The 19,489-nt window shown below is 40.6% G+C and overlaps 2 protein-coding genes across 3 annotated transcripts in view; one reads left to right on the top strand and one right to left on the bottom strand.

The window, feature by feature from the left end:
* LOC134746262 (formin-like protein) overlaps nucleotides 1–19,489 on the bottom strand; it is a 129,243-nt gene that overhangs the window by 15,980 nt on the left and 93,774 nt on the right. For both annotated transcript variants that reach the window (XM_063680604.1, XM_063680602.1), the window contains exons 3-8: nucleotides 8,287–8,366; nucleotides 7,326–7,465; nucleotides 3,470–3,696; nucleotides 2,905–3,095; nucleotides 2,669–2,726; nucleotides 279–422 (exon numbers count right to left, since the gene is read on the bottom strand). In XM_063680604.1, the coding sequence (XP_063536674.1) occupies nucleotides 279–422; nucleotides 2,669–2,726; nucleotides 2,905–3,095; nucleotides 3,470–3,696; nucleotides 7,326–7,465; nucleotides 8,287–8,366 (840 nt within the window). The remainder of the gene's footprint in view (nucleotides 1–278; nucleotides 423–2,668; nucleotides 2,727–2,904; nucleotides 3,096–3,469; nucleotides 3,697–7,325; nucleotides 7,466–8,286; nucleotides 8,367–19,489) is intronic.
* Nucleotides 9,920–16,325, top strand: LOC134746261 (uncharacterized). Its single transcript, XM_063680601.1, has one exon. It carries the CDS (start codon nucleotides 10,948–10,950, stop codon nucleotides 16,165–16,167), a length of 5,220 nt encoding a protein of 1,739 aa, XP_063536671.1. The 5' UTR covers nucleotides 9,920–10,947; the 3' UTR covers nucleotides 16,168–16,325.

Here is a 19,489-nt window from a genome sequence, read left to right as displayed (position 1 = left end):
TTTGTTTGTCATACAATAGAGATTATCTCAGTAAAAGTAGAGAGTAAAAGCAAAGAGTTATTGATTGTAACAGAGAGGTTAAGTTTGAGGTGAAAAAGTTTGACAGCTGAAACAGATGGTGCTATACTGCACAATATGTTTTATGGTTACTGAATTGTAATACTACCTACATAATTGTTAAACTACCAAAGTTACCGCATATACGGAGTCGTACAGCGCCATCTCGTTTAGGTGTCAAATTACAAGAAAGAAATTGTCAAATACTAAAGTATATTAACCTGCAGATCCTCGCTCTCGCACATCCTCAGTCTTTCCAAATAGTCATCAAGCTTCAGCGAGGTGAACTCATATTGTAAGTGCACTCTGAAGTTCATGTCCTCCACTGAGTGCACTATGATGTTCACGAATTGCATGCACGCCACCTGTAATGAAAAAAAAAATCAATGTATTCTAAAGCGCCGAAATTTTAAAACGTAATAAATATCAGAACCTCGGTAGAGAGTATCACTTCGTTCCATTTGGAGTTGAAACTCCCATGAGGTCCCAGCGCGCACAAGTTGTTTGCAGAAATCGCGAAGCGTCTGGTTGACGTAACTGGTGACCGAAGAGCTGGCGGCTTCCTCGCACAACGTATCAGCATTGCGATACAGCGAGGATATGCCGCCAGCATCCTTGGTACAATGCCCCAAGGGCCTATTTTAGATTTAAGCTAGTTATTAATTTCGTTTACGTAGTACCACTATATATCTTGTATATGTATAAAGAGTTTAAGTTTCTCGTTTTTTTGGGAATTTTATGGCATGGATGCTTTTGTTTTTTTTTATGGAACAAAACAAGAGACAGGTATAATCTATGCCGGCGTCATCTGTCAAATCTTTTGACAGTCGCCAACGCCATTAGGAGGTAGTCGAACAGCTGCCATACAACAAGAAGAGACCAAAAACACAGAATTTCCGGCCGAGGACTAGTACGGAGTTCTTCAAAAACCGGCCAAGTGCGAGTCGGACTCGCGTTCCAAGGGTTCCGTACATTACACAATTTAAACAATGTATTTTTTATCTGAAATGTAAGTGCCTTTAAAAAACCCGTAGGGGTCGGATACAAAAACTAAGTAATTAAGTCCGACTCACGCTTGACTGCACTTTTCTAATAGGTTTTCTTGTAATCTATAGGTAAAGATCTATTTTGTGTATTTTGTTTCAAAATTTTAGACCCAGTAGTTTCGGAGATAAAGGGGGGGGGGGGTGGTCATTTCTTGCCTATTTTCTTGAATAACTTCTAAATCGTTTATCCTAAAATTATAAAAAAAAATATATTTAAGATTCTCACAATGAGCTCTTTCGTTTGATATGTAACACGATATAGTTTGAAAAACTTTATTTTTTAATTTTCACATTTACCCCCCAAAAGTGGCCCCTATGTTTAAAATTCATTTGTTTACGTTACATGTTCGTCTTTGGGTCACAAACTTACATATGTATACCAAATTTCAACTTAATTAGTCCAGTAGTTTCGGAGAAAATAGGCTGTGACAGACGGACAGACAGACAGACGCACGAGTGATCCTATAAGGGTTCCGTTTTTTCCTTTTGAGGTACGGAACCCTAAAAAGGAGCGTAGGTACTATATCTCAAGTATCGGCAACGCGCCTGTTACACCTCTGGAGTTGCAGCCGTTGCAGGCATCCATGGGCTGCGATAAACGCTAAGCATCAGTCGGCCGTTATGCCTGTTTGCCACCGACGATGTTTAAAAAAACCAGAAAGAATATAAACTCACCATAAACTCAATATGGAAATGTTCATAGTTCATAAAGTAGTCCATGAGCGTGTGGAACCTCCGCGGCTCGCCGCGGGGCTAAAATGTCTAAAATGCCATACTCGTAATAAATAGGTACGGCATCTACAACCATAGTGAGATAAAATCCTTTCTAGAAGAGAAAAGACAGTAAACTCACCATAAACTCAATATGGAAGTGTTCATAGTTCATAAAGTAGTCCATGAGCGTGTGGAACCTCCGCGGCTCGCCGCGGGGCTAAAATGTCTAAAATGCCATACTCGTAATAAATAGGTACGGCATCTACAACCATAGTGAAATAAAATCCTTTCTAGAAGAGAAAAGACAGTAAACTCACCATAAACTCAATATGGAAGTGTTCATAGTTCATAAAGTAGTCCATGAGCGTGTGGAACCTCCGCGGCTCGCCGCGGGGCTAAAATGTCTAAAATGCCATACTCGTAATAAATAGGTACGGCATCTACAACCATAGTGAAATAAAATCCTTTCTAGAAGAGAAAAGACAGTAAACTCACCATAAACTCAATATGGAAATGTTCATAGTTCATAAAGTAGTCCATGAGCGTGTGGAACCTCCGCGGCTCGCCGCGGGGCTAAAATGTCTAAAATGCCATACTCGTAATAAATAGGTACGGCATCTACAACCATAGTGAGATAAAATCCTTTCTAGAAGAGAAAAGACAGTAAACTCACCATAAACTCAATATGGAAGTGTTCATAGTTCATAAAGTAGTCCATGAGCGTGTGGAACCTCCGCGGCTCGCCGCGGGGCTAAAATGTCTAAAATGCCATACTCGTAATAAATAGGTACGGCATCTACAACCATAGTGAAATAAAATCCTTTCTAGAAGAGAAAAGACAGTAAACTCACCATAAACTCAATATGGAAGTGTTCATAGTTCATAAAGTAGTCCATGAGCGTGTGGAACCTCCGCGGCTCGCCGCGGGGCTAAAATGTCTAAAATGCCATACTCGTAATAAATAGGTACGGCATCTACAACCATAGTGAAATAAAATCCTTTCTAGAAGAGAAAAGACAGTAAACTCACCATAAACTCAATATGGAAATGTTCATAGTTCATAAAGTAGTCCATGAGCGTGTGGAACCGCCTCGGCTCGCCGGCGACTTCTTTAAAGTTGTCGAACGCCGACAATATGATCTGGTGTCCCCCTTTCACGAGGCATATGGCGGCGAGGAGCTCCAGCACTAGCGCTTTGGTGCGTAGCGAATGGTGGACCAGGGAGAGAGCTATGCTGTTGATGGCTTCTCGGTGCTGGATTACCATGTTGAAGCCGTACTGAAAAGACAAATGTGTTGTGTTTTAGTTTTGACTCAAAAAGTCATTGAAAATAATTTTAGGTCGGCAATTACCTTATTTTTTGCACCACCTCTTTGATAATACTTACCTATGTGGCAAAGGCATTATGATAAACAAGACTAACGCAAATAAATAGTTTCCTGAATTTCTGGATAAGATTGCCCCACAAAATTTTAGGTTAGGTTAGACAAGGGTCTCCAAACTTTTTTACCCGAGGGCCACGGCCAGGCCTTTCGCTCGTAGTTTGGTTTGTTATTGTTCCAATCAACCCTTCTTGACTACTCATAAATCCCTTACCATGATACACACAAGTACACCGTCAGTGGAAGCGTTGACTGCTCTGTGTAACGTACCTTATTGTTCATGATAGCCCGCATACACATGATGCACACATGTATATCGTCGGTGGAGGCGCCCATGTTAAGGCGGGCGGCATGCCGGGTGCGCCGCCGCACGACGGCGGGGCTGGCGGCGCCTTCGCACTCGGCGTCCGTGGACCGCGCGCGCCGCCTCCACGAAGCGTTCAGTGTGGAGCTGTTATCAGTCGGCGCGCTGCAGTCGGAGGTCGTTGTGTTTGCACCTAGAAGAGTAACACGCCAATCAGGTAAATTTTCGTCAGTCTAAAAAGGCAACTAAACCTGCGATAGTATAGCCCTGGGGTCGACAAACAACGGCTCGCGAGCTGCATGCGGCTCTTTGGAGCTGCAATTGCGGCTCTCCAAGACACCCAAACCACTCAAATCCAGTTTTATGACTCTTTGAGATTCCTAAAACTTACTGATGATTTCTACTGCGGTTGGCCCTTCTCTTCAAAGTTTTACCGATCCCTGGATAGCCCTAAGATACGAGTAGTAGCGTCAAATCCCAATTTTCCAAGTCTATACCTACTCGTATCTCAAAGAAAAGGATATGACAATATTGAGATTCAGATTCAGATTCAGATTCAGATGTTTTATTGGTAAAAGGCAGTCATTTTACAAGTCAATAATTTACATAACACATTTTGGGTAGGTACTAACTAATTATTGTTACATATTTATATTAATATTATAAATTTACATTAATTTCATTATTATATATTTACATTCATTTAATTATTATATATTTATATCTATAATTAATTACTTGTAATTCGTTTGGATTAGTGATGATATCTACTTTACGATTTGAAAAAATCATCAGTGCTATAAAAGGCCATGCTTAGGAGATATTGTTTAAGTTTTCTAAGAAAGATTGCATCACTTGGTGAATTTTTTATATCTGCCGGAAGAGCATTATAGATTTTAACGCCAAATACGGCGAGCGACTTGCGCGTCTTGGCCAGGCGCGCGCGCGGCGCGAGCAGCAGGTGCGGGCGGCGGCGCGCGGCGCAGCCAAGACGCTGCGCGCTGCTCATGTATGAGCTTAGATTCAGTCTGACGTACTTGCAAGCCTCAAGGATGTAAATGCTATGCAAAGTTAAGATTTTGAATTTTTTAAATAATTCTTGTGCCGGGTAATCAGCAGGTTTTCTAGCAATAACCCGGATGGCACGTTTTTGAATTTTAAAGATCTTGTCGCGATCGGCTGCGGTACACCACAAATCGATACCGTAGGTTAGAATGGAATGAAAATATCCATAGTATGCTTTCTTTATATTATCTATAGACAGACTGGGAGCCAGCCTAGATAATGCATAGGACGCTGAAGACAGCTTGTTACAAGTTTTATCTATATGTGACGCCCACGTTAGCCCCTCATCAATTACAAATCCTAAGTATTTTACGCTATCGACTTGCGGCACTAGTACATCGTTCAAACTTATGTCGAGCTTTGTGTTGTTAGTTTTGCGCAGCTGAAAGTGAATTATATTCGTTTTATCTACGTTTAGACACATACCATTGACTGTGAACCAGCGAGATATTAGTTTCATAACTTCTCCCAGTTTGAATTTTAAGTCTAAGAAATTTTCTGCATTAACTATGATGCATGTATCGTCCGCGAACATAACATACTCTGGGCCGATACATGCCGATGTGATATCATTGACGAGCAAAAGGAACAGGTAATTTCCCATTGTCGAACCTTGGGGGACAGCAGCATCAGCCATGGTTTCCAGCTTAGACTTTGCATTTAAAACGTAGGTACACTGCTTACGATTGCTTAAAAATGATTCAATTAATTTGTGAAATTCGCCTTCGATACCGTATCGAGACATCTTCGCCAGAAGCAGTGCGTGGTTGACCATCTCGAAGGCGCGCGAGAGATCGCAGAATATAGCCGCGACCTGCCGCCCGCCCTCCAGGTGCTCCAGCACGCGCGCCACGACGTCGCGCGCCGCACTCACAGTCGAGCGGCCCGTTCGATACGCATATTGATGCTCATTTATAACATTATTGGAGACTAGGTGTTTTAGAATTCTGGCACTAAGTAGGCGCTCAAAGATTTTTGACACTATAGGAATCAACGATATTGGACGATAAGATTTTGGAAGATGCATTTCACCTTTTCCTTTATATACCGGTTGCACTTTTATAATTTTAAGTGCATCTGGAAATTTTCCCGTAAGAACGCAATCATTAAATAACTTTAATAATAGGGACACTAAAATTGGAGGTAGGTATCCCAATATGTGGGTTGACATATCATTCACATCCTTTGATTCTTTAAGTTTAATTTCCTTAACAGACTTTATCATTTCTTGTAGGGTGAATAATTCAAAGTTAAATTTTAACGGTGCCGGGGGCAGGTAATGCTCAAGATATGCAAGGGCATCACTAATGCATGGTTTGACTCCGCCGTGACCGTGAGTCGCCGACACATAGTGCTGGTTGAGCCGCTCGGCGGCCGCGGCGGCGCGCGCGGCGTCACTCGCGCCCTCCGACCGGCTCACCAGCACGTCTAGCGCGCCGTTTCCTCGCTTATTATTCTTACAAGTTTCAGAAGAAAATTCTTACAAGTTTCAGAAGAGAATAAAATGTTATTTACAATACAAATAGATAATTCGCAAAGCACTCGTCATTTAAACGTCGTGTTGTGTAGGTGTAGGTATGCCGGTTATATTCTATTAAATGCTTGTAAAGTGAGCGTTTGTAAATTCCCTTCACGTAACAGCTGACCCAGACGATAATATAGTTGATTTATGACCCAGACGTGATAATTTAAGTAAGGAGATGCGGGAAACTAGGTTAGTCGGGTTCAATCCATTATACAAGGTTTGTAAAGGAGGATTAGAAAATGTAGGAAAAATCTAACAAAACGTGCATGGAAAAATATGGCCGTAAGAGGGGATATTAAAAAGTTATTCGAATATAGAAATGTACACCAGGTTACTTAGCGTATTGTCAGACATGAATTATGCCAAAGCGACAAAAACATAAAAGCGTGGATAGTGAACCTATGTCTCATAAGAATAACGGCAATAAGAAAAACATCGTAACAGGCTTTTACACTTGTTGCGGTCTTCAGAAGGGCCGGATTTCCGCCTAAACCCACAAGGCCCGGGCCTAGGGGCCCAGGCAACCTAGCAATGGTTTTGAGATGGAGAAGGGGGCCCCTAAATAGTACAATACCAAGTCTAGGCAGACAGAGACCAACTCTAAATCCGGGCCTGGTCTTCAGCTCGATGGAGAACCATCAGTGATATATATATATATTATAAATTTCTCAGTGTATTAGTTCGCTGTAATGCTGTGTAAATTTTTTGAATTAATAAAATAAAATAAAAAAATAAAATATCAACACCTTGCAAAACTAGTCAGGCCAGCGTCTGATATTCAGGATTGAGACCTCTCGGTCTATCATTGGTTGTATTATTGGCTTATTACTTGTATTTAATGATACCAGTAAAACCACAGTATACGTAGGAAATTTTGTAGACCAGTAACCTTGTATTGTATTGTAGTTGGGGCGATTTTCCGCAACTCGACGACTGGCGCCTATTTTGCGTGACATGGGGGGTGGGCTAGTCCTGCCAGCCCAGCTCCTCGAGGAATCCTATCAAACCTTTGATGTCGAGTAGGGCCTCGGGGATCTGAGATGTTTTGTCCTGCATGGGGCTCTGCTGCATTCTGCTGCTGCTGTCTCCATGCATCCTCTGCATAGGGGACTGTCTGTGACACCTACCCTACCAGTAACCTTTCTTGGAACATTTGGCCAATTCAGACACTCGTCAATAGTTTTTGCACGCGGACCGCTCATTTATCATATACTCGTACCGATGAAACTGACCTTGGTTGATCCCGTCGCTGGACTGGCTGCGAGCGAGAGCTATCCTCTGCTCGTGACGCATCATGCTGAGCCGGAAGCTGAGGTAGTCGATCAGCACGTCCAGACCCTGGTTCTGTTCGTTCAGGAACTCCCGAACCCATCTGGAACACGATAAACATTCATTTAAAAATATATTTGAGCTTGATAAATTAGCAAGCGTGTACTTCGTACGAAGTCTTTGAATGTTGGAGAGATAAGACAACTGTTACGTATCTTTTACTTGTTGAAAGTGAACAGTAACCAAATGTTTGTTAGAGCAATTTTATCCCGAATAATACTATCGATTAGTATAATAAAATAGGGAGTGTTTGTTTTTTAATTTTAGTTGGTTCTAGTCCCGGGTGAGGCAAGGGAGTTTTAGAAAATCTTTGAATGCAGTTTTGTTTCTTTTTAACAATAAAGGAATGTCTCCTTTAAGTAAAATGAAGTGGTTTTCCCGCGGGGCTACAGTATGGGGTTCTTCAAAAAAGGAGTGTACAGGTTTTTAAAGGGTCGGCAACGCGCATGTAATACCTCTGGTGTTGCAGGCGTCCATAGGCTACGGTGACTGCTTACCATCAGGCGGGCCGTATGCTTGTTTGCCACCGTCGTGGTATTAAAAAAAAATGAGCCAGCTTAAGGATTTAAGGTAGTTTCCCTCTAGGGCCCGAGTTATCTTTCCATACTGTATAATTATGGGCGTCATGCGCGTGCGGTGGAGATAGGAAATGGCGGGTCAATTTACGAAATTAATCTACGTGCTTAGCGTCCTTACTTTATCAAATACTTTTTCGTAAGATTCATAAGGTGTGTCCAGATACGGCGAATGTGCAGAGAATGCGCCTGTTTGTGAAACAGCCGCTAACTGCTCGCTTGCAATATGTATTTTTTTTTTAAGTAACACTTTAAAAAGGATACTAAAAATAAATTGAAATGCACTTACTCTATGTGATTGGTTCGGAGTGATATTTCCAAATCCCTAAGAACTTGAGTAGATGTGGAGTCGCCGACCATTTTCCGTTTCTGTAAATAAAAATAAACAACATTAAATTATTTTTCTTTTTATATTTTGACATATTTGATAAGCAACGAATATAAGAATACGAGTACTAAGTAAGTCAATGTTTCTCTGATTAATATTGGGAAGCTTATATAAACCTTGTACAAAAGAAACCAGATCTATTGTATAAATCATGGTTCACTAAAAAATGGGCCCAACTATTCCACTCAGCTCAATTATGTTTTATCTGATAGCTGATGCCAATATCAAGTCGTTTTTTTTTTACATTGTGTTTTTTTTACATTGTGTTTACTAGTCCATCTACTGGGCCTTACTGAAAATCAGCGTCGCGGAGTGTGCCATGTTGGCTCACACCGTGACACCAAGCTGAGTAAGGACCATTTAGCGCAACCTCATTCTGTTTAATTATTTCTAGTTTTAGTCTTGTTATGTTGTGCTAATAAATGCTTTTTCATTCTTTCTCTTTCAAATGTAACCGTGAACCCATTTCTCGAATGGTATTAGACTAACACGTGTATTGTACTCGTAATGTCAACGGACCAAAGAAACATCTAAAAGATCCGAACACGAGATTCCATTTGCAAATTAGACTCGTGACCTGAGGCAATGGGAATTCATTGTTCTGCCATCGACGTATCTATACCATACAAATAAGTTGGATAAGATTAGTTCTCCTTATATGTAGCCTTTCATCTTGGACCACCACGTTCCTACCATTCACTGATCGTATATAAACCGTAGTACGGCTACATAAGGTCTGTTTTCGGTCAGATTGTGTTGACGTTTTGTATCGAGGTGCGTTACAAGTATGATATAAGGTCAATGACATTCGGCATCAGGTGGATATGATTGTTACAGTGGAACAGATGTTTTGCCGGCTCTGCACGCTTAAGAATTAACGATACGGCCGCACCATCATAGCATATGGGTGAAGCGTCATTTGCATTGGGATGCGTTTTGTAAATATTCCGTTCCGTGCCTGCCACGGCCACTTGGGCACCAAAATTTGTAAAGGAAACTTAACTTTATTATTTATAATTAAGATTGAATCTCCAATAATCATAAATATTGACATGTGGCCGTATAGCAGGCAGGGGACGATGCGTCCGCGAAATTGGCGCCATCAGAATTGCAAATTTTTACATCCTGGTTAATTGGAATTGGGTTAGTCAAATTATACATGCACTAATTTGACAAAACCTTATCCCATTAATGTCGTTATTAGGATTTGGCTTTTATATATTATGTAGGTACATGCGGAACATGGAACCAATGAAAACTGCGGAACCGGCCGGGTGGCCTAATTGGAAGATTAGACTATGTCTGCCCTTATATAGGGCTCTTCATTCACACATAGTCGCTTACATTTTGTGTGTTGGGTCTCTTAAAATCCATAAGATATAGTTTAGAACAGTGTGTCCATTCAGTGGCACTTGCAGTTAATGATTCACAGTGTTGACGCGCCATCTATGTGTGCGTGCGCACACAGACACCACCCGATCTACGCGGTGCCGCAAGCGCCGGCCCGCCGCATTCTCCGATCCGTAACAGCGCCGACGGCACGCGTCGCTTTGTCGCGCGCCCATACATTCAAGCAATGTCATTTAATCGCTACGATAATTAAAAAACGTTAAAAAATCCATCAAGTGTTGTCTCATCATCTCCACAAGAACCTGCGCCAACAGATTCGAGCCGGATGAGGCTTTGGAATCCACTATCTAAAGGAGGACAAAGGATTTCATCGGCGCGGTCGAACAAAGGAGTCGACATTTTGGATTTTGAACACGTTGAGATTCAACCAAATTCAAGAAGATTCAACCAATCTATACCTGAGTCTACAATATTTAAGCGAGAATATACCAGGAAAAGGGTTTGCATAGGCATTTGTGTAAGTTCGTTCCAATTAATTCCATTTAATTGCATTTAACTGTGCCTTTCATACAAAGTGCTGTGCTTTTTTCCATCAAAACCACTATCTAAAGGTTTCATTTCAATCTAAAATCCCAATTAGTGCTATAATTCCGTCTACATATTGCCTATTTTTACTAAAAATTTCCTTCTTTTGGAATCGAAAATTCACATCGATCTTTTTCATTGTTTAAATCGAAATCAAAGTAGCTTCAATATCTTGTTTTCAGAGGTCTAGAAGACTGTGTTGCCTCTATTTGAGCCAATACAGAACAAAAATTGAAATTTTAGCTAATTTTTATTCGAACATTCCAGAACCGGCGTGGGGTCAAAGTCCGCGCTAGCGCCGGCCGGCCGCCTGCCTACGTGACCGCGCGCTGTCTCGATTAACGGGAATTCGGGCGTGGCTTGTGCGCACGTTTGCTTGACTATCCTTCTGCCTGCTTAACCACCCTTCGCATAAAATTTAAGTATATTTCCAATAGTTCTCACTCTTTTGAACAATACTCTAAATCATTTAGGGCGTGTTTAATCATTATTTTCTTACAGCTGTAGGGCAGTTTGAGATTTATTTCGTTTTTATTATCACATTCTATACAACACTTTAACGCAAGCTTCAATAATTACAATATATTTTGTTCGATTGATTAATTTCTTCTTCCTTTACACTTCATCATGGATAATTTAAAATCACTAAAGAAAAGCCGAGCAAGTTTCAAAGCAAAGCTGACTGTTTTTAAAGATTATTTAAATGCTTTGCTACCTAGCAGTGAGCTTAATAGCGTACAAATGCAGGAGCTTACCCTGCGACATGCCAAAATGTCAGAAATGTACAACGATTTCGATTCCATACAAAATGATATAGAAAGCTTGACGGAAATTCCAGATGAGGAGTACGCAGAGCGGACTTCCTTCGAGGACCGGTACTTCGGCGCCATGGCTGCTGCGCAAGACCTGCTCAGCAAGCATGCCGCGCCCGCCGGACCTGCCTCTGCGGAGCACGACAGAGGATCGGTGTCGGGATCAGGTGATGCTGTATTCTCAAGTAAGCCAAACATTAAACTTCCAACAATTCATCTCCCGACTTTCTCTGGTCGATATCAGGATTGGCTAGAGTACCATGACACTTATAAATCACTTATACACAATAACACATCCATACCTAACATTCATAAGTTCCACTATCTAAGGAACTCTTTGAAGGACAGTGCGTCATTAATCATTAAATCACTAGAGTTTTCAACTGAGAATTATGATGTTGCTTGGGACCTGCTGTGCGAGCGTTTTAATAACGATCGTATTTTAGTAAATAACCATATTCAAGCTTTGTTCAGTATAAAGCCAGTAACGCAAGAGTCTTCCAAAGCCTTGCGTAATATGATAGACTGGGTAAATAAAAACTTGAGAGCCTTAAAAACATTAAAATTACCTACTGAACACTGGGATGTTTTAATTATCCATATGATGTCTAGTAAACTTGATGCAGTCTCAATGCGCGATTGGGAAACCGAACGTAACAAAATTGTAGGTATTCCCACCTTTAGTGATTTCACAAATTTCTTGAAGGGTCGTGCGGACCTCCTTGAAACCATGGAAGAGGCTCAAATGCAATCAAAGGTTCCTCGTAGGCAAAGTGACGTCACGCACAACCGCCCAAGGACATTTGTCGTAAATGAATCAAAACAAAAACAATATAAATGCCCTGTATGCGCAAACTATCACACAATATACCAATGCTCTAAATTTAAAGCTATGCCTATAGAATCTCGCATCGATAAGATAAAGCAGTTGAGTCTTTGTACTAATTGTCTTCGCGCAGGGCACGACGAACCACGCTGTCGACTTAGTTCATGTCGTTTGTGTACCAACCGTCACAACACTTTATTGCATATTAACGCTCAATCCACAGAACCACTGGCTAGCAAATCATCTAATAAAAGTGACTGTATCTTACCATGCGTGCAGGACCAATCTAAACCTGCACAAGACAACATCACACTATCTTCTATACATTGCAGCCAAACTCTTCTTTCTACTGCTATAGTCAATGTGCAAGACCACTCTGGTCAAACACACAAGGTCCGTGTTATGTTAGACAACGGATCAACTATTTCATTCATCACAGAATCTTTACAAAAACAATTAGGGATACCCAGTTATTCTACATTTACCTCAGTTAACCTACTGGAGGACAAATCAACGACAACCACTAAAAAATGTGACGTCACTATATCGTCACTATACGATCGCAATTATACAACCGATGTTGATTGCTATGTTTTATCTCGGGTCACCGATGTCATACCCACTAATCCAATTAATTGCAATGCCTTCAAAATTCCCTCTCACATCCACCTCGCGGACCCATCATTTTCAGAACCGTCAGAGGTGCAGATGCTGCTGAGCGCTGAAATCTTTTGGGATGTACTTTGCCAAAACAAGATATCCCTAGGCAAGAATCTACCAACACTAGTTGAAACAAAACTAGGGTGGTTAGTAGTTAAATTACCATATTCAAACAAAACAAAACAAAATACAGTCCACTGCCATTTCTCTAACACAGAGCTAGATCAAAAACTAAACAATTTTTTTGATGATGACGGTTTCTCTAATATTGAAAAGATATGTAACAAATCTAAAACTGATAGCGAGTGTGAACGAATCTTTACAAGTACTACCACGCGCCACTCGGATGGGAAATTCGTTGTAACTGTACCACTTAAAGAGTCCCCCGAGGTGTTAGGTAACTCTAAAGAACAAGCTTTGACAAGATTTCATTCATTAGAGCGCAAATTTAAACGGGAACCGGAATTCAAAGAGCAATATACTAAATTTATGAACGAATATTTACAATTAGGTCATATGTCAGAAAATAAAGACTCTCAAAACGATACATTTTCTTATTTTCTTCCACATCATGGAATTTTGCGCGAGGGGAGCCTCACTACCAAGTTAAGATCTGTTTTCGATGGATCAGCTGTCACAAGCTCAGGAAAGTCATACAATGACATTCAACACATAGGCCCGGTTGTCCAAGACGATTTATTGAGCATTCTCATTCGATTCAGACAACATAGATTTGTTGCAACTTCTGATGTAGCTAAAATGTATAGACAGATTTATGTAAGAGAAGATCAACGAAGTTTGCAGCAAATCCTATGGCGGTCTGATCCCACACAACCAATTAACCAGTACAAACTAAACACGGTTACCTATGGCACGGCCTCAGCTCCCTGGTTAGCGACAAGAACACTAAAACAATTAGGTATCGATTGCAAGGACGAACTTGCACGTGAAACAATTTTGCATGACTTTTACGTTGATGACTACATCACTGGTCATGATAATGAACAAACACTCATACATACATGTCAAAATGTCATTAGCGAGCTAGAACCCGCTCACTTCCATTTACGAAAATGGCGGTCTAACAAACCGTCCATTCTAAATCAAATTATAAATGAAAACAATTATGATGATTTACTAAATCTGAACAATGATGAATATGCCAAAACTTTAGGCCTACTTTGGGCTTGTAAACGAGACACATTATTGTTTTCATTGCCAAACACAATTCAAAATCCTAAAACAAAACGCGCTATTTTGTCCACTATAGCACAAGTGTTTGACCCACTGGGCTTAATAAACCCTTGCATGTTACAGGCAAAACTCATCCTCCAGGCTCTTTGGTCTCAAAACATTCCGTGGGACTCTCAGCTACCGGGCGAGGTTGAGTCACAATGGGACCAGTTTGTCAAATACTTGCCAGATATTTCTAAAATCGAAATTCCTCGCAGAGCACTATGCGACGATTTCGTAACTGTTCAATTACATGCATTTAGTGACGCATCAATGAAAGCTTACGCTGCCTGTGTATACTTACGTACAGTGTCGAAAAGCGGTAACGTAAGTGTACATTTGCTGGTTGCAAAAAGTAAATTGGCCCCACTTAGGCAGCGCCTAACTATTCCAAAATTGGAATTATGCGGTAGTCTCCTAGCCACACAACTAACAAAAAAGGTTGTAAACTCATTACGCCTAGAAATAGACTCAATTTATTTTCACTGTGACTCAACCATTGTGCTTGGCTGGCTAAAAACCTGTAAAAACCAGCTTAAACAATTTGTCCATAACAGAGTCACTGAAATTACTAACGCCTTTGACCCATCAGCATGGCATTATGTCCCAACTGATATGAACCCTGCTGACATAGGGTCTAGAGGTCAAAACGCTTTACAGCTCAAAAATTCAACTTTGTGGTTCCAAGGTCCACATTTTTTACACCAAAAGGACATTCAATGGCCATTGCAGCCTCAAAGTGTGAATGTTTCTGATTTGCCTGAAATTAAAACTCATTGTCATATTTCAGCAGCTGCAGATATACAGGAAAATGATTTCACTGAAAAGTTTTCAAACTTTAGCAAAATGCAGCGTGTTGTAGCTTACATGTACAGATTTAAACACAATTGTCAAAACACAAATAAACGCTTTGGTCCATTACGTATCTCAGAACTAAAATTAGCATTGATTTCTTTATGTAAAAAGGTACAATCAGAAATATTCAACAAACAATTTTTATTGCTCACTAAGGGCACACTCACCACAAAAGATAAAATAATAAAATTAAATCCATTTATTGACCAGGACAACCTGATCAGAGTTGGAGGACGATTATCCAACTCAAACTACGACTATGACACTAAACATCCAATCTTGCTACATGCATCTCACCATATAACAAAAACATTGGTACAACATTACCATAAAATACATTTACATGCAGGACCCCAATTGCTATTATCCATGTTACGTCATAAGTTCTGGATAATAAGCGGTCGCAACCTTTGTCGGAAGATAACACATGACTGTTTAACTTGTCTTCGTTTCTCAGGTCGTACATACCAGCCTATCATGAGTCCACTTCCTGCACAGAGGTTGCACGCTGATCACCCTTTCACACACACAGCCACAGATTATGCTGGGCCTATCCTGATATTGAATAGAAAAGGTCGCGGCGCTCAACTAATAAAGGCATACATAGTTGTGTTTGTCTGTCTGGCTGTGAGAGCAGTACACCTCGAGCTCGTCACCGATCTGACGTCTCAAGGTTTCATTGCCGCTTTAAATCGATTTATTGCCCGCAGAGGTAAGCCGGCAACTTTACTTTCAGATAACGGTACCCAGTACGTAGGATCATGTAATGAACTAGCTAAATTTCTAAAGGAAAACAGTAATGACATAACTGCTTACTCTGCTGAAAACGAAATAAAGTTCAAATTCGCCCCAGCTTACAGTCCAAATTTCAACGGTTTGTCAGAAGGATCGGTCAAGTCTGTAAAATATCACTTGAAACGCGTTCTATCTATGACTAATTTAGACTACGAACACATGAATTCGGCCTTGGTTCATATAGAGGGGACGCTTAACTCTAGGCCTCTCACTCCTCTTTCTTCTGATCCTTCAGATCTAGCTCCCTTATGTCCAGCACATTTCTTAATTGGACGAACGATCACATTGCCACCTGCACCCCAGGTGGAAGAAACTCGACCACTTACGACGCTCTCCAAATACATGAGAGTACAACAGCTTAAGGCTCATTTTTGGAAAAGATACTCAAAAGAATACATTTCAGAGCTCCAGTCCCGCAGCAAGTGGCGCACTCAAGGTGCGCATCCACAACTGGGCGAGATGGTCATCATCAAGGATGACCGCCTACCACCGAACCGATGGCTGCTCGGACGAGTCACGGCCGTCCACCCGGGCAGCGACGGCGTCAACCGCGTCGCCGACATCCTCACCACTACTGGGACCCTGCGCCGGGCATACAACCGGCTCTGCCCACTTCCATCAACGTTGGATCAGGCAGCTCCTGACCCAAGGGGGCCAGCCTGTTGACGCGCCATCTATGTGTGCGTGCGCACACAGACACCACCCGATCTACGCGGTGCCGCAAGCGCCGGCCCGCCGCATTCTCCGATCCGTAACAGCGCCGACGGCACGCGTCGCTTTGTCGCGCGCCCATACATTCAAGCAATGTCATTTAATCGCTACGATAATTAAAAAACGTTAAAAAATCCATCAAGTGTTGTCTCATCATCTCCACAAGAACCTGCGCCAACACACAGACAGGCGCCGTCTAACGGCTTTTAAAGTACTTATTCTATGTGCTACTCGTGTTTGTGTATCTTTAATGAATTACAAACTGCGGTCAAGTAGTTGCTTACTAGAAGCAAAAATACGTAATGCAAAAAATAAGGATAATATTATAATCATTGACCATAGTAAAGTGAAGACCTTATAGCTAACTGGAGCACTGCATTTGGAATATCTTGATTTTTTCAAATTTGACACGGAAAATAAACTTCTTCGGAATTTGGTATGACTAGATCATAGTCGTGGTACATATATGGCGATGGCGCCTACTTCACTGAACATCGATAAAAACATAAACATTTTTTTAATGCTAGTACTTAAAAGACTACAATACCTTTGTTTACCAAAACAAATTACGAACACCGATAGCAAAAAAAAACAACAAATGTTCAAAAACATCAAACAAAACCCTAGTGGCGCCAGCGACTGACAAAAGCAATAAAAGAATTTGTTAAAGACGGCAGGTAAGAAGTCAACGGGAGCGGTAAACGACTTTTTTAGCAGTTTGTAATATGGCATATGGCCAATATCCGTAAGTACCGCAGTCTCCATCAGATATATCGGAGGGGCCAAGGTACTCACTAATATCTGAACATGCTTCCATGAGGGCTATCGCGTTTAATTTCGCCGCTAGGGGCGCTAGTGTAGATAGAGGTCTTTAAATGTCAAATGCATAGAAGTTTTGGGGGTTTCAAGCTTTTTTATCGGGAATTTTCACTCTTTATTCATAATTGTGGTAAATCTTTTCCACCTTTGATTAATCATGGTAAACAATAGATATAGCTCAATAAATGTTAGTGGTTTTAAAAAAGTGCCAACTTTTTAAAATATATGCAAAATTAAACAGGTTGAAAAAATGACACATTTAGACGTTAAAATACCTTTGTTTATATTAGAACGTATTGATTTTATTAAAATAAGCATAGAATAATTGTGAGATCTGTTTTTCTGGACCTACATCTACAGTGGCGCCAACTGGTGACCAAAAAAACGGTAACTCTCATTGTCAAGGCGTTAGAGTCCGTATTCAGATATTTTGAGCACCTCGGCCGCTCCGATATATTAGACAGTATACTTTTAAATACAGGTTACGATAACAGATACATTTACCAAATAATGTTATATCGGATTCCAAAAACAAAATATACTGTAGGGTATAATGTGATTTGATCGAACAACTGAATTTGCCTTTACCTAAGACTGTTTGTACAGGTAGGGACTTCCGGTTCGATCGCCATCTTGATAGTAGCCTCGTGATTAATTTCTTTGTTTTTTGCTCATTAATATTGTTTAATGTGTAATATCGATAGCTTTATTATACAGTAATCTAATGTGGTAGTGTGCAGTGAATGGAGAATGAATCTCAAAGCGTGTTTAACCACCATTCTGGAGTCAACGGCCGGTAGTCCACGTGCTTCTCGTAAAATCCAGCTATCGGTTTTACGAGACAACTACAACAACCACCGAACAACGTCGTGCTCTAAGAGCATTTGGTATTTCTACCTCTAACCGTGTCTGGCTAGAGCCCTAGAGGCCCATAATTTTATTGTTTACCGTACACTGGCTATGGCCGATGGCCGATATGTTTTAATCAAGAAATATTAATTCGATCCCACGTGGATCCCACTTTGACGTTGGCGAAATCATCGACAGTATCGATGGAGCCATACTACCTGAAAAATTGAATTGAATTGAATTGTACAGGTACATACTCGTACCCTAAATACATAAGGAAAGGGGAAAAGGAACATAATAATAAATATCATTATGTCACAAGCATGAATTTTGTTACAAACCATTAGCTTGTAATACCAGTTGTTATCTTCTGTGCTCTCAATAATTATGCTTATTACTGGAAGGTAATGTTGACCTAAACCACGCTGTTTATGACCTCATGTTATTTAACAGCTACCAAATTACTGTAATTACTACGCAATTTTATGGGTCCATTTCACTAAATGAGGGGTAATTATGGAAAGTTAAATAAGGGGAAATTATTAGACAATTAACATGGTAGTTTAAGTGTACGGTTGTGTTTATGCTTTAAATTTCCTTAAAGATGTTTTTGGTCCAGAGAATAAGGTGAGGTGAGGCCATGTGTCGAAAATCAAGTAAATTATGATTCTCACATGTATATTATTTACGGGTATTCTGTGGTTTTGATCTGGAAATATTGATTATTTTATTAAACCGAAAGTCATCTTATAATATATTTTTATTAAATTGTAGTTCTGCATAAATAAAAGCCATATTTTTTTTATTTTACTGTTGTTTTTGCTATTTGACTTTCTTATCTTGGTAATTTTTCACCTACTTTACGACATCCGCAGGTGAAAAATGACCAAGGCTTCCAGTGCCCAGAGCAGAAGTAGGCAACGCAGAGCTGGTCAACTTGGTCACCTTGCATAATAAAATTTACATCGGTAGTCGTGTTTCTACTTCAAAATAATAATAGAATAATTTGATTTGTTCCCTAATCAGCTAGGTTATATTATACAATTCTATGTTTATCAACAAAAACAAAAAAACACAATACGAGAACAATCTATAAACAAGCAACTACTTTAACAAGTGATTCAATGAATCTTACAGACGCTACACAAGAGTCGTCCTACTTCCCATACAGTACGCTGATGGCGTATTTATGCCCGGAGACCTCTGACCGGCGTTATCTCTCATAAATATCTAATCGGAAACCATTCGGAAACACACGAGTGTCATTCCTATCGCTTGGTGTGAGCGGACGATTTGACCGCTTGGGTGACCAGTAAGGACTTGGCCATGATTTGCTTGCACGGAGGTGAGCAGTGGAGATGAGCCATATCACAGCCATATCGCGGGCAGAATCGTTACTGGTGTAGCGTTGACGCGGGCGATGGACGCTGTCAGATCCCTAGATAAATTTTGTTGCTGTCGTTTTCCTATTCCTTTTAATGATTCTGATAGAGCTAAGATTGCTTAGAAAGTCGAGTTTTGCTTTGACACTGTTAAATTTTTAAGCTAATTCGGCTTCCTAAGGATGTATTAAAAGACACGGGTAATCTGTGCAAGTCACTAAGTGACA

The sequence above is a fragment of the Cydia strobilella genome, chromosome 12, assembly GCF_947568885.1.
Source record: "Cydia strobilella chromosome 12, ilCydStro3.1, whole genome shotgun sequence".
Lineage (NCBI taxonomy): Eukaryota > Metazoa > Arthropoda > Insecta > Lepidoptera > Tortricidae > Cydia > Cydia strobilella.
The sequence above is the reverse complement of the archived record's forward strand: the minus strand, read 5'-3'. Positions and strand labels throughout refer to the sequence as shown.

Excerpts from the sequence above, each read along its gene's own strand:
- LOC134746261 (XM_063680601.1), top strand. The coding sequence starts at position 10,948 with ATGGATAATTTAAAATCACTAAAGAAAAGCCGAGCAAGTTTCAAAGCA.